Here is a 15597-nt window from a genome sequence, read left to right on the forward strand (position 1 = left end):
GAGGATAAAGCAAACGAAAACAACACAAATCCAGCCTGAAGAGAATAACAGTTTGCTAATCGAACACACTGGTCACCAGGCTAGATATCGACTCCAATGTAAAGTTTGTTTGTATCTTCTTCTGAAAGACCTGGTTTGCAGTATCTATCACAAACGATTTCCTATAAAGGCATAGAGAGCTCGAAACGACTTTATGGACAATTTCCAAAAACAGTAAGTGCCAAACAAAGTTTCAGGAAAGAGAGAAAAAAAACAAGATACAGAGAGGATAAGAAAAAAAAACTTCCAGCCTGAATGCAGAAATGAATGACAAAGTACAGTCTGATACTTATCTTGAATAGCATTACCATAAATTCTAACAGGATAAAATATGTAAAGTATAAACAGTAATGCATGACAAGAGGAAATCTCTATTTTTAAGATTTTATTATTTTTTTAAGTAGAAACACTGTACATAAATTACTTTCTCTGAGACTAATATTGAAATACGGATAAGTGGATTTACTTTTCTTTCATCTTTAAAAAAAAAAAAAAAAAAAAAAAAATCCATAAAGATTATTCTCATGTCTCAGTTAAAAGCTCGATTGGATATGATTCTTTTTATTCTTTCACATGTCGCTCTTTTAGTTGACTTCTATTTTATGCCTCTCCCGCACCTCATCCTGGACGTGGCCCCGAAGCCCATTGGCTCGGGCCCCCGGGCCCCATGGGCCTCACCCGGACGCAGGCGCGAGAGTGTGAACATCACTCCAAGGAGTGTCCTTCCCACGGAGAGGGAGAGAGAGAGAGAGAGAGAGCCACATGGCTTCACTTGTGTAGCTCACAGCTGTACACCACACAGAGCTGATCTGCCCTACCCGCCAACCAAACAAGTGATTTGTTTTTTTCTTTTTTTTCCTCCTTTCCCCATCTCTCCTAAAGCCGTCTCTTCCTATTAGGTCAGCCAATCGGGACGTGCCGGGGGACGTGATATGAACGTTGTCGGGAGCGTTCTCACTCCGGAGAAGTGCAGTGGTATGCGTTACTGTATGTAAACACTTCAAAATCGTCCGCCTGCTTTGTTTTGCTCCTTCTTTTTTTTTCTGTGTCTGAAGCAGGTCACCTCTAAGGTTGACGAGTAAAAAAAAAGAAAGAAATGAAGAAAGAAAGAGAAGTTCTTTTTTTTGTTTTCAACTTTTACAAAGTGAAGAGTCTTGGTTTTGTTCTTCTGAGGAGAAGTCCGAAGTCACTTCCGCGCGGGGAAGCGGGCCAAACGTGAAACCACGACCCAGACTGTCCTGGTCCAGGCCATGTTTGGGTCATTGTACTGCTTTTAAAATCGAGACGTTTTTCTACATGGTAACTGCGTTAGACTGAGATGACCCTACACAAGGCGCTAGCTTGAAGCCTCCTATGGTCTTCTGAAACCGCGAGGCTCCATACTGTATATATCTGAATATGTATCTGTATAATGTCCTTGTGTGTATGTGTGTATGTGTGTATGTGTGTGTGTGTGTGTGTCAAAGTGGGAGTGTATTTAAACATGTTTGTGTACAGGACACAGACAGGGGAAGGGTTGAGCTCAATAGTCTCTTTGGCGGGTGGATATGTGACAGGTGGGTGGGGGTGGGGCGTTGAGGGGGGGAGGGGGGGTCGAGGGAGTCCGGCAGGTGGTCGGGCGGGCGTGGAGCGGAGCAAGAGACGAGGCGGCGGCGCGTTCCGTCGTGTTACCTCTTCCCGATCTCGCTCTGGCGCAGGAACTGGATGTTGTTGGCGCTGTCGGCCAGCTCGGGGTACTGCTCCACGGACAGCACGTAGTAGCCGTCGTAGCCCTGCACCTTGCCGTTGCTCAGCAGCTGCCGCTTCTCGCCCTCCGTCCAGAGCCGCGCGCCCTCCTCGCCCTCGCGCACCCGCTGCTGCTCGCGCGCCCACGCCTGCGCCAGCGCCCGCTGCCGCGCCTGCTCCAGCACCCGCGCCTTCTCCTCGTCCAGCGTGGAGCCGTAGCGCACGCGCAGCGCCAGCGCGCCGTACTGCAGCTCCACGTCCGCCAGCCGCCGCGTGCGCCCGTTCACCACCGCGGTGGACTGCGCCACCGTCACGTTGACGCCGCTGTCCAGCGCCTTGCGCCCGCTGGTGAGCCGCAGCGTGCCCAGGTCGTTCTCGGGCGGCGTGGTCTTGATGAAGTAGTGCGTGTCGCGGCCCTCCACCGTGAAGTGCAGGTCCTCCAGGTAGTAGGCGTGGTTGAGCACCGTGGCCACCTTGATGCAGTCCTCGTTGGCGATGTTCAGGGCGCTGGTGAGCACGCGGCCCTGGCTGATGGCCATCATCACGCCCTTGCCGATGAGCGAGCGCACGGTGGCGAACCACAGCCACGGCCGCTCGCCGCTCGGACGCCGGCGGCTCAGCTGGATCTCAGGCATGCGCTCGAACGACAGGAACGCCTTGGCCTGGTGCGTTACCGCCTGCTGCACTCCAGAGATGGACTGCAGAGAGGAGAGAGAGAGAGGCAGAGAAGTAAAGAAGGTGAGAGAGAGGAAGAGAGAGGGATAGAGAGGGAGAGAGACAGAGAAAGAAAGGGGGGAAGAGAGAGAGGGAGAGACAGAAAGAAGGTGAAAGGGAGAGAGAGAGAGAGGCAGAGAAGGAAACCAGGTGAGAGAGAGAGAAAGGGAGAGAAAGAGAGAGAGAAAGAGTAGAGGCATTAATAATGGGCAGCAGGGTGCCTGCATTGAGTTGGATAATGGTCTACTTTAAAGACAACACATCTTCAAATGTCTAACAAAAGCACAAGTTGGTAAATGTCTTTCCTTTTAATCTTCTTAGCATTAGCTTGAAGGGGACAGGGAATAAAAGTTGACAGAACTTGCTTACCAAAGGAACTTTCGGGGAAAAAATAAATTCAGCAAAAACAACAACAGAAGTGGCGAGGGGTATTACTTTTGAGAGAACGTGAGAATGCTGTGCTTTGAGTCCAGCTTGTTAATTACACACAGTGATGCGACTGTCATGCTAGGACAATTACGGCAAGAGGCTGACTCATTTGCACTTGAAACGCTGGTGGATAATGACCCTATTTCCATCCAAACTGGTAATGATTTAGCGTGGGATAATTGGTCTCTCTGCTGGCTGAACTGAGGACCACCCTGACTTTGTTTGCCTCTCCCCCGTGTGGGCCTAAAGAGGCTAAAACAACACGTAGCTCCAGCCACACGGACACTGTGAGAGCCGCGGCTACGGAGATGGGGAAACGGGAAGAGTCCGGGAAGAGGTGAGAGAGAGGATACACAAACGGCGGAGGAACGATGAAATGAAAACGATGGACGGACAACAGAGAACAGACGATCATACGCACCGGCAGGTCATCCCACAGCTGACTCTTCCTCATCTCCAGCGAAGGCTGCGTCAGGTCAAACTTGGGGATGGGGAATCCGGGGATGGCGTTGTGGAGATGGAACCCGAACGTCACCAGCCAGATGTTGACATCTGCGGCGCAGTTATAGGAGGGGGGAAAAAGCCAACACGGAAAATTAGCGTCATTCAAGAATGTTCTGTTAGCCCTGCTCCTAATGGCCAAACCATGAATGTCTAATCCTGACAGACTCTGGCACTGTGACATTTCTGGTAAGCTGACCTAACTTGACAGGAAGCCTCGGGGCACACATCCAAACCTCTGTTCACAGCTCTGCCAGCGCAAACAAAGCCATTGCACTCCAAAAAAAAAAAAAAAAAAAAAGAGGCTGACATATTTGAACTCAATTTTAGCAGGCACACTAAATTCCATGATCCTTTGATTAAAGATGAATGTTTTCATAGCACATCCTCTGATTACATGCTACAGTCCAAAGTACAGTATCGCTTTGAGCTAAGGCTGCCTAGTTCCCCAAGAATGTGCTTTCATATGGAGCCAGACTACGCCTCCCGAAACCCCTCTCCACATGATGAATTAATAAAAAAACATCTCGTCCGGGTGTAACCTCACCTGTGACGTACTCCTTGACCTCGTGCACCTTGCTGATGGGGTTGTTGTTGCGGAACATGTACAGGTTGAACGGCATGGGGTCCTTGCCCACCCGCTTCCAGGTGGCGATGTCCGGCGTGGTCCAGCGGCCCGCCGGGATGTCGTAGTCGCGCTCGCCGAAGTGCAGCAGCCGCGTCAGCGGGTCGTACAGGCCGCCGTGGAAGCCGATGACCAGCTGGAAGGCCGGGTTGGAGTCGAAGTAGATCTCGCCGAACGCCGTGTAGTGCACCTGCTTGAGCAGGCGCCCGTTGCTGCTGAAGACGGCCAGCGGCGTGCCGGTGTTGTCGCAGGCGATGTAGAACTCCTCGCCGCTGCTGATCTCCATGGCGAACAGGTGGCCCTGCAGGTCGTAGTAGAGCGAGGTGATCTCCGAGCTGGAGTGGTTGTAGACGTGCGTGATGCGCGTCGGGTAGCTGAGGTCGGCGTAGAAGAACTGCAGGTGCTGGCCGAGGCTGTTGCGCGAGGCCAGCCGTCGCCCGAGCCCGTCGTAGCGGTACTGGATGGTCCAGCCGCCGCCCTTGCTGTGCACGCGCACCAGCAGGCCCTTGGAGTTGTACTCGAAGATCTCGGTGCCGCGCTGGCGCAGGAAGCCGTCCTCGTCCAGCCGGTACTGGACGTCGCCGAGGCGCGTGATGCGGTCGCGCAGGTCGTAGCGGAGCGGCGTGAGCCGGGCGCTGTTGCCGGGGTTGAGCAGGTGCAGGTTGCCGTTGAGGTCGTAGTTGTAGCGCCACATGATCTTCTCGTTGAGGTAGACGGTCTGCAGCTGGCCGTCCACGTCGTACTCGTAGCCGTACTTGGTGGTGTTGGCGAAGGGCCCGATCTTGATCTCGCGCTTGGTGACGCGGCCCACGTTGTCGTACTGGATGGTGATCCAGTAGAGGAGCGAGCGGAAGATCTCGTACTGGATCTCCTTGATGCGGCCGTGCGCGTCAAAGTGCTTGGTGTAGGTCATCACCGCCGTGGAGATGATCTGGTTGATGTCGTAGTAGATGACGCCGAACTTGCCGAACTGCTCCACCTTGCCCGAGATGTCGTCGAACTGGTAGAGGTCGATGGGCAGCGGCGTCTCGTTGATGACCCCCTGCATGCTGGTGACCCGGAAGCTGTTGTCGTAGGTGTAGTCGAAGCGCGCGTTCACCATGCCGTCCTCGCTGAAGCGGAAGATCTGCCGGTCCACCAGCGGGCCCACCTGCCGGTAGCGGATGGAGCAGATGAAGCCCTCGCTCTGCAGGTTGACCGTCTTGAGCACGCCGGCCGTCTCGTCGTAGGTGAAGCTGACGCGCGTGCTGTCGTACAGGATCTCGGCCAGCTTGTTCTGCCGCCGGTACTTGTAGAGGACGCGGCGGCCCGTGCCCAGGTGGGCCACGCGCAGGAGCTGGCCGTCCTCGCTGTAGTCCACCGTCACCGAGGCGTTGCTCTCCGGCGGGCTGTAGATGTTGCGGTAGTAGCCCACCGAGCGGATGGTCTGCATGGTGTGCCGCGCCACGCTGGGCATGGTGATGGCCGACAGACGGTCCTCCATGTCGTAGTCGAAGATGTACTGCCGCTGGCTGTGCAGCAGCAGCACCATGGACTGGAGATGGTGGACCAGGGGGGGGGGGGGTTCAAACAGAGAGAGAGAGAGAGAGAGTGAGAGAGAGAGAGATAAAGAAATGCAGAGAAAAAGAGGGGGGGAGAGAGAGAGAGAGAGACAGAACAATTAATTACACTAACAAGCATTTAAAATGCAAATGGGCTGTAAATGCAGGTATTAACATTCCATTTGGGAAACGATTTCTTCCCTTAATTGAGTTCTCCTTGACCCCGGCATGTCTAAGCGCAGACCTGTTTAATGCACTCGGATGCGTAATTCTAAAGTGAGCCGCAATTATTGGCTCTGGGCCCCATGCCGTGTCTATACTTATCTCATAAGCTAAGCTCCACTGAAAGTTGCAATCACTTAGGCAAACAACAGGTAATTACCTACTTTGCATATCGCCTAAAGGTAGAAGAGGGACTTTTTGATGGACAACGGAAAAAGGCAAAAAGAGGATAAAGAGGGATGTTTTTTCCGAGTAAAAAAAACAAAAACGCTAACTCCGGAGAGATTAGTGGATAATGTCCGCCGAGTGGGTGTGCCTTGGTGAGATAGGAGGACCACGGAGAGGAGTTGCGGAGATAGAGAGCGTGAGAAAAAAAATAAGCGGCCGGTCCTTTGGCTAACACACACACACACACACACACACACACACACACACACACACTGAGCTTTATTCAAAGCGACAGCCCGAGAGGTGGCAGGTTATAAATAAGCACTGGAGCAAATGAATAAATGAAGAAATAAATAAATAAACACCTGAGTAGCCAGTGACCTGCGTGATGTGAGATGGAGGTGTGTGTGTGTGTGTGTGTGTGTATGGGGCATGTTGCTCTGCACTAACACCTCCTTACCCAGTGTTCTTTGGCTGTATCTTTCTCTAACCCAAACCTCTATCAAGGGGGTGGGAGCAACTATTATCCAGCACTTATGCAATTACGGAGGGAGTGTGTGATATCAAAGTTTGCTTGAACGTGAGAGTATCTGATATAGTAGTCTTTGTGCTTCTCTGTGTGTGTGTGTTTGGTTTGTGTGTACTGTATTTCTGCGCAACTCTGTGTAACTGTGTGCATGTGTGTGTGTGTGTGTGTGTGTGTGTGTGTGTGTGTGTGTGTGCGTGCGTGTGTGTGATAGACTGTGCTTTCATGTGTCTGTCACTCCAGCGTGGCATCCCAAGCTGCTGGGTGGCATGTGTTTGTGTGTTGATAGCGCTCTTCCTGGTCACGCTACCTGGATGCGCGGAAGCACTGAGCGCCAGCCCCATGCATTTTTAATGCACTCAGGGGACTCCATTTTATTTCCCTGCTCTTCAGACGGAGGAAAAAGTTCACTTTCCACCGCAAGTAAACAAGCCTCTATTCTCCCTCTCTCTCCCCCTCTCCCTCTCCCCCTCTCCCTCTCTCTCTCTCTCTTTCTCTCTCTCTCTCTCTGAGGACGACGGATGTGTGGAGAGGAAAGTTGACTTTCAGACACTGCTCATGTCTGGGGCATCTGTGATATTTTCGAAAAACAAAGAGCTCCTTAAGTGTCCATCTCTGAACTATCCAGATCACAGGGCTCCCGAAGAACAAACTCACACGAGCCCAAATGTTTGGAGGGTTCTTCCAATTACGGCCAGTTCAGGGCCAGAGGCAGTGTGTTAACTGTGTTAACTGGCCGTCTTTACTGCTCTGTGATTTCACCCATGTGTCTCTCTCTCTCCTTTCCTCTCCACTGTACTCCCTATCTCTCTCTCTTTCACTCTTCTCCTCTCTCTCCTCTTCTCTGCACTCTCCCTCTCTGTCTCTCTCTCTCTCCTCTCCTCTGCTCTTTGCAGGACTGTAAACCTCAGCTCAAGCCTCCCCGCTCCCCTGAGTCTCATTTCTGCAGCCATAACTTTGACTTTAGGAGGCCCTGCTAAGCCATCTCCCCCCTAAGCCACACATGCACACTCTCTCACACACTCACACACACACACACACACACACACACACACACTTACACACACACACACACACACTTCCCATCCCAAGTCATTTTCAGTGCTCTCTCTCTCTCTCTCTCTCCCCTCTCAGGTCCGCCGCCCCCATAATTCACGGCAACCTTTTGACACTCACTGCTTTCAGGGGAATCTCAATTATTTGTTGTTTTTCTTTTACAAAATAACTCTCCTCTTTTCTTCACTGTCATTAATAATACACACTCTCGCCTGCGCTCCACAAATAAATCCAGACGCCGTACGCATCTCGCGAGGGCCCGCCGTGTCCGGCCCGGGACTGAGCCGGCAGCGCTGAGCTCCCTGTAAAGTGCGGGAGTGGAGGCAGTTATTGCAGGCTGGAGACGCAGCTGTGCGCCCGTCCACTGGGGCTTTCCCAAAGGTCAGACTGCAGTCAGCACCGCTGAGGCATTTCTGGCTTTACAAACTTGGACAGGTACAACATTAGGATCATATTTTGTTAAATTACAGTTGGCCTAAGAAAATGAGACTCTGTCCAAAGGCCTGGAGGAGAAGGGGTGTATGTGTGTGTGTGTGTGTGTGTGTGTGTGTGTGTGTGGTGGGGGGTTGAAAGCCTGGCCTTGCTGAAAGGGCTGCTTAAGAGCTTATGTTTCTGCCGTACGAGGTGCATTGAGAGGAGAAATATGAAGACTAGTCGTCTTTCCCCGGCGCTAAGCGGTGCTCCAGAACTGGACTTTCCCTGAACGTGATCCGATTTGTCAACATTTGAACCCGCTCGTCACCTTCTCATGTGCGTCCCTCTGTTCCTCGAGACAGACACACCGGCGGACAGATAGACTAGTAAATGAGAGCAAATGTGCTGAGCCAATATATATATTGGAGGATTGAAAACCCACGACATTTTGCAACAAGCTCATTCACGGAAAAAAAAAACAGATGGTGCTCAAGCCGAATCCTTCCCTGAATCCTTCCTCACTACCTTAGTTTCCCAACTATAAACTGTGGCTTTATTCATCTGAGATTAATACACAGGAACCAGTTAATATGGTATTAATATGCTTTTGTTTCTTTTAACTTGCATAAAACACTGTTCTGCGGCTTATACACAACGCAGCTAACGCACAGGATAAACACTGTAGCCATCTCCGGTCCAGCTAGCTGCTCACCTTGTCCAGGTAGGTGTAGCTCCAGGTCTTGCCGTCGGCGAAGGTGCGCGAGACGATGCGTCCCTGGGTGTCGTACTCCACGCGCTCGATGGTGGGTCCGCGCTGCAGGCAGGTCACCTGGCCCGTGCTGGAGTAGGTGAGGTTGACCGACATCAGCTTGCTGCTGGGCACCCACAGCGTGGGGTGGCCCGACGAGTCGTAGACGATCTTCAGCAGGAACTTGCGGTGGTCGTCGTAGATCTTCTCCGTCCGCAGCGTCCGGTCGTAGTCCACCGAGAGCAGGTTCCTCCCGTTGACCTTGAAGAAGAAGAAGAAGAAGAAGAAGAAGAAGAAGAAGAGGCAGAAGAAGGAGAAGAAGAGGGAGAAGAAAAAAAGAAAAGAGAAATCAGGAAGGGTAACAGAACGGCACAGACGACACAAGAATAAATGGTGCAAAAATGAACACGGCGAGCGATTGCCACGGGTCCTTAAAGTCAATCAGTCCGTCGCGGCGCCATTCGTCAGCGGGACCGTGACGGCCTGTTTGTTTAAGACGGCGCTTCTGATTGATTCTGGAGCAGCGCGCTAAACTCGTTTAGGGGAACCTTGATGCGAGTGCGGGGGGGATCTGATGAGCTGCTTCTCCCATGGCTGTTCATTACACAGAGAGTGTCGCTGGCACTCACTCAAAACTCTGTGTGTCCCTCCCGAGCCACCGCCACCGCCTCTCCATCTCCATCTCACTCCGCTTGGCACAAATGGGGACGGCTGATGCTTGTGCATTATATGGGAGACAGATATGCGCACCCGGATCAATCACACACTCACACACACACACACACACACACACACACACACGGACACACACGGACACACACACACACACAAGGCTCCTTCTCTCAAATCAGAGACTGCACCTGGCCTTTAAGTATTCCGAGTTCAACACACACCCCTGTGCTTTTTCATACACACCGACACAGATGATGGATGGAAACAAAGTAAGAGAGAAAAAACCAATCAATCAATCCTAAGTTGTCCACGGCACAGTGACAGGGTGGGGTACACTAATGCACAACCTCTGCACAACTGATGAGAAAGTACTCCTGAGTGTGTGTGTGTGTGTGTGTGTTGTGTACATGTGTGTGTGTGTCTCTCTCTCTGTGTGTGTGTGTGTGTGTGTGTGTGTGTGTGTGTGTGTAAGACTGTAAGTGTGTGTGTTTCGGAGACAAAAACAGCACTTGTGCACCATCAGACAGTGGGGAAGGCACAGTATGGAGATGAACCTCTCTAGAGGCCACCAGAGACCTCCCTCATCATACCTCCATCCTGTGTGTGTGTGTGTGTGTGTGTGTCTCTCTCATCACACCTCCATTCCCCCTCGCCTCCCGGAGAAAACACTTCAAGTGCTCCTTTGAAGTAGACGAGACAAAACGCTCAGACGCTCCGAGACGAGGGAGAGAGAGAGAAAGTGGAAAAATGAAAGAAACAAAAAAGAGAGAAAGCATACACAAAGATAACACAAAATCACACCCATTTCCCTTAATCACCAGGCTGGGTGACACTAATCTGCGCTTGTATCGAGCGCGCGGAGTGGAAACGGGTGTTTTGGTTGAAGTGGCGCGGTGGGCTGTTTGAAATGGAAACGGACTCCGCAAACAGTCTCTGATCGGCACCCCATTGCCTTTAACTCGCCGACGCCGGTGTCAGTCCCGCGGCTGACAGCCGCTACTTTGCCCAGACATAAACAAGCGCTCCCCGGGCCATTAGCATATGGATGTGGCATATCTGACAACTCCCTCGGAGGCCCTCCATGACGGGCCTCATGTTCCAAAAAAACATTAGGCTTTGAGAAATCGCACGCCGGCTAGTCAGCGCGCCGTTGAAAATCAATTGTTTCAGAGGTGAATCCACTGATCGCCATTTTTCTTGATTCACGACGACAAACTCGACGAGCTAACAAGGACTCTTTAAAGGGACGAGACGTGCTTTTGTATTGCCTCTATGAATATATATGTATGTATGTATGCACTGGGATGCACAGAGCACATAAAAGTTGAGCTGTAATACTGTGGTGTGCACTCAATTTAAACTGGCAAACGGAAAGGGGATTGTTCTCCATTTGTAAACAGTGAGGACAAACACAGCTACTTAATCATCAACTGGCCACAGATACCACAGGAATTGGCCAACGCATATTACGCCATCTATCACACTACAAAGCTTGGCTTTGATAAATGATATAGTGCTTTGTTCATGCTAATTCCTTTAGAATTACCCAGTATTATATTCTCCCATTTATGCTGCACAGGTCTTTGTGTGTGTGTGTGTGTGTGAGAGCTGAGACCTACCCTCAGCTTTCGTCCGAACACGATGACCTTTCCTCGCGTCTGCTCTTTGCGGAAGCGCCACTCCACCAGGTTCTGGCCGCTCTCCCCGGGAAGGGTCATGTTCCTGCGGGCCACCGTGGGGTTGGCGGGCCCGGCCAGGATGTGTGGCTCCGTCTGGAAGTGTGTGTCCATCCCGTTGGCGTAGATGACACGCAGCGAGTTATCATAGCCCACCTGGTAGCTGTTCCTCAGTTGGTCTATGGAAAGACACAAAGCACAGGAGCCTTAGGCAGAGATACGGGGGGGATGGGAAACGTGGTATTCTAAAAGATGACATTTTCATTGTTAAGGATAATAGTCTGTGTGAGTGTGCGTGTGTGTGTGTGTGTGTGTGTGTGTGTGTGTGTGTGTGTGTGTGTGTGTGTGTGTGTGTGTGGATGTGCATGTGTGTGAGTGTGTATGTGTGTGTGTGTGTGTGTGTGTGTGCATGGGGGTGCGTGCGTGTGTGTGTGTATGTGTGTGTATGGGGCTAGGCAGTTCATCATGGTCACCTTGCACCAGGGTGTAGAAGGAGTCTATGGAGGAGAGGTTGGTGGTGATGCTGACGTCATCCTCGCGGCCAGACGTCTCGATGTCCACCGTCAGTGCAGGCTTCATGTCGCCATGGAGACTGGTGATGACGCCGGTGGGGAAGGTGACATTGGTCAGGCGTCCCTCGCTGTCGTAGCTGTGAGGCACACACACACACACACACACACACACACACATTAGAAGCTGTGTTTTTTCACCCTGGAAATAAGAGGACAGAGGGTGGACAGACTGTTCCTGGTTCAGTTGTAAGGTGAGGGACCACACACTAATTACAGGCTGTGTGTGTGTCTCTCTCTCTCTCTCTCTGTCTTCCCTCTCTCCACTCCTTCACCTCTGCTCTGCCCTGCACTGCTGAGTAGGGCCCATGAATTAGGTGGGCGCACACACACTGCATACATTACCCCAGGGTCCATGGCTATGTAAACACACGGACAGCCAAGGGCCGCCCTCAGAGACCCCTGAATCTCTCTCTCTCTCTCCATCTCTCTCACTCTTCATGTCTATTTCTCTCTCTCTCTCTCTCTCTCTCTCTCTTCATGTCTCTTTCTCTCTCTCTCTCCCTCCTGAACGCACTCATGCTGGGGGAGGTGGATGTGATTGATTTTCTTAGACTCAGTGCATTATGGGTCACTGGTGGAGTGTGAGTGTGTGAGTGTGTGTGTGTCTGTGTGTGTGTGTGTGTACGTGTGTGTGTATGTGCACGTGTGTAATTGTCTGTAGGGGTGTGTGTAGGTGGCATGGAGAGTCTTGAGAATGCTTCCTGCTGGAGTGCTCAATGCCTGCTCTGCTCTGCTCTGCGCTGAAGGCGGCCAAGTCGTGCGGCGGATGCTCCTTGAGCACAAAATGGTCGCCGTCGCCGGCATTTGTCTCTGGAGCGCCGCGCCGACGGAGAAGCCAGTGTGTGTGTGAGAGCCCGAAGGTCAGATGCGATGCGGAGTGAATGATGCAGAATTATTATTGGGCTGAATGCGGAGTGCTGAAGCGACAGCGCAGCGCGTTGAAGTTAAGTGTGGAGGGGCCAGAGTGGATCAATGAGACCGTGGAGTGGAGTCTGAATGAGCCGGCGACTCTTCTTTTCCTGAAACGCCGCTTGTTAAATGAAATGAATGGCCGGGGTTGGAGAGGGCTTGTCAAGTTTGAAATGACTGAACAAAAAGTGAAATGAGCAGTGGGGGGAAAATCTATGCGGAGTTGAGTCTGAATTGAGCGGAGAAGGGGGTGTCGGAGAATGAGCAAGCTGTTAAATTGAACGCTGAAGTGTTGAATAAATCAGAACAGTGTATTGGGAGATGGACCTGCTCATGTCTGATTGAAAGCAGGCCCTCTGGGCCTCAGCTCTCAGTGAGAATGGATGTTTGAGTGTGCGTGTGTGTGTGTGTGAGTGTGTGTCTGGGTGTGTGGGTGTGTGTGTGCATGCGTGTGTGTGTGTGTCAGTGGTTTGGCCCCAGCACAGATATATGCATGCCCCCCTCCACACACACACACACACACACAGGCCCAGTGACACACTCCCAGTGACAGCTGTACAGCATGACACGGCTCAAACTGTGCCCTTGCACTGACACACTTCCTGTCTGGCGGTCTCTGTGGCAATAGCCACACGGAGTCTTGCAGACAGACATGCTGTCCCAACAGTCTGTCACAGTCTGTGTGTCTGCACGGCTGCCTGTGTGTGTGTGTGTGTGTGTGTGTGTGTGTGTGTGTCTCTCTGTGTGTGTGTGTGTGTGTGAGAGAGAGAGTTTCTTTTTGTAGGCATGCCTGTCTGCCTGTGTGAGTGTGTATGTGTATGTGTTTGTGAGTGTGTATGTGTGTGTATGTGTATGACTATGTGTATGTGTATGTGTATGTGTATGTGTATGTGTATGTGTATGTGTATGTGTATGTGTATGTGTATGTGTATGTGTATGTGTATGTGTATGTGTATGTGTATGTGTTTGTGTGTGTGTGTGTGTGTGTGTTTGTGTCACATTGGGAGAAGTCGGCTGGCACAGAGCGTGACACTGGAGGAGCAGAAAGAGAGAGAGAGAAAGAAAAAGAGAGAGAGAGACAGAAAGAGAGAGAGCGAGACAGAAAGCGAGAGCAAGAGACTGCGGCGCTGTCTCTATCTGATCAAAGCGCGCGGGGTGAATGCGGCGGGGTTCGGGGAGATGAAATTGCGGCTTTGATACGACTGCAGCGCGGCTGCTGGCCCGGCGCCTCTGCTGAGCGCTGCGCTATTCAGCCGCCCTGCTGACCAGACACCCAGAGAGAGAGAGAGAGAGAGCGCCGGCTCAGGTTCCCCCACAAACACCCGTCTGCAGTCCTGCCTTATCAACAAAAGCATCCCCCCCCCCCCCCCCTCCGCCAACAACAGTGATAAAAAGAAGAAGCAGCACTTACTCATAGAAGGTGGTCCAGCCGATCTGGATGCTCTTGGTTGCCAGGAGACCGCTGTTGCCATGGTAAGTGAGGAGCACGAGCTCCTGCCCTTGCGCCGTCAGGGTCTTCAGGCCGCCGTTGGTGCCGATGGTCAGCCAGATGACCTGGTTGTCGGGGGCGACCACGCGCACGGGCATGCCGTTGGGGTCGCGGCGCACGCGCAGGATGTTGCCGCTGCTGTCGGTCACCGCGGTGACGTCGTCCTCGTTGCTGTAGCTGAAGTTGTACTTGTAGTCGCCCGTCACCAGGCTGGCCGTGTACTGGTGCGTGCCGTTGGCGTCGAAGGCGTACAGCTCCTGCTCGGAGGGCGAGGCCACCTCGTAGAGGCCCGAGGAGCCCACGGGCGGCCGGTTGCGGCGGATGGCGCGGATGCGGATGTTGCCCAGGTCGGCCACGAAGAGCGCGCCGTCCGGCGCCACCACCAGCGACGAGGGCGAGTTGAGCCGCGCGTCCTTGGCGTAGCCCTCGCCCGTCTGGTAGCAGTCGCAGTTGGCGTCGTTCTTGCAGTCGCAGTCGGACGGCGCGCCGGCCAGCGGTGAGATCTCGCCGTCGGTGGACACCTGGTATAAGTGTAGTATATACAGTAAGTATACTGTAAGTATAACATTTATTTATATACTCTTTTGAGCAGTATATACTCTTTTCTCTATCAGTACTCTTTACGCTATGTATTTGGTTTCAGCACTTATCCCAATTGGTGAATTAGTGAAACACACACAGCACACAGCACACACACGGTGAGGTGAAGCACACACTTGCCATGGATATGGGCATGGGAGCATGGGCATGCTCAACCACTTCCCCCACTTCGGTTACAAGCCTGAAGCCTTAACCAGTAGGCCATGCCCCTGCCCTTGCCCCAGTAGGCCATGCCCCTGCCCCTGCCCCAGTAGGCCATGCCCCTGCCCCTGCCCCAGTAGGCCGCGGCTGCCCCCTCATGCCTACCTGGCGGATGCGGTGGATCTTCTTCTCGTCGGTCTCGGAGATGAAGAGCACGCCGCTGTAGGAGAGCGCGATGGCCGTGGCGCCCTCCAGCGTGGTCTGCACGGCGCGCTTGCCCATGGTGTACTCGATGCCCGGCACCTGGCAGTGCATGGGCCGCCCGGCCACGATGCGCACCTGCCGGTTCTCCGTGATCTGCAGGACCACGTTGTTGTCCAGCACGTAGATGGAGTTGTCCATGGGGTTGATGGCCAGGTCCGTGGGCCACTCCAGACGCACCTGAGCAGGGAAGGAGGGCAGTGAGGTCAGAGATCTGACAGGTGAGAGCATGCATCGCTCACCCATAACATACACACACACACACACACACACACACACACACACACACACACACACACACACACACACACACACACACACACACACACACACACACACGTATAAATAGAGATGTACACATACACAAAGGAATGTAAAAACACATACTCTTTCTCTCTCTCGCTTATACACACACACGTACGTGCACACACACACACACACACACACACACACACACACACACACACGCACACAGGCTCACTCTCTGCACTTTAGTGTGACACTGATGAAGAAGAATCCTTTACTTCCAGAGCTTAATACATTGTGCGGCTGTGCTTTATTCAATTTGC

At 52.5% G+C, this 15597-nt stretch overlaps 1 protein-coding gene across 1 annotated transcript in view; it reads right to left on the minus strand.

The window, feature by feature from the left end:
• Window positions 1-409: 409 nt before the first annotated feature.
• The window catches only part of tenm3 (teneurin transmembrane protein 3), a 204192-nt gene continuing 189004 nt past the window's right edge, over window positions 410-15597 (minus strand). The window contains exons 22-29 of the mRNA XM_062520548.1: window positions 14933-15208; window positions 13949-14547; window positions 11530-11705; window positions 11000-11235; window positions 8673-8969; window positions 3956-5567; window positions 3329-3459; window positions 410-2462 (exon numbers count right to left, since the gene is read on the minus strand). Coding sequence (XP_062376532.1) covers window positions 1707-2462; window positions 3329-3459; window positions 3956-5567; window positions 8673-8969; window positions 11000-11235; window positions 11530-11705; window positions 13949-14547; window positions 14933-15208 — 4083 coding nt within the window. The 3' untranslated portion in view covers window positions 410-1706. The remainder of the gene's footprint in view (window positions 2463-3328; window positions 3460-3955; window positions 5568-8672; window positions 8970-10999; window positions 11236-11529; window positions 11706-13948; window positions 14548-14932; window positions 15209-15597) is intronic.

The sequence above is a fragment of the Sardina pilchardus genome, chromosome 2, assembly GCF_963854185.1.
Source record: "Sardina pilchardus chromosome 2, fSarPil1.1, whole genome shotgun sequence".
NCBI lineage: Eukaryota > Metazoa > Chordata > Actinopteri > Clupeiformes > Clupeidae > Sardina > Sardina pilchardus.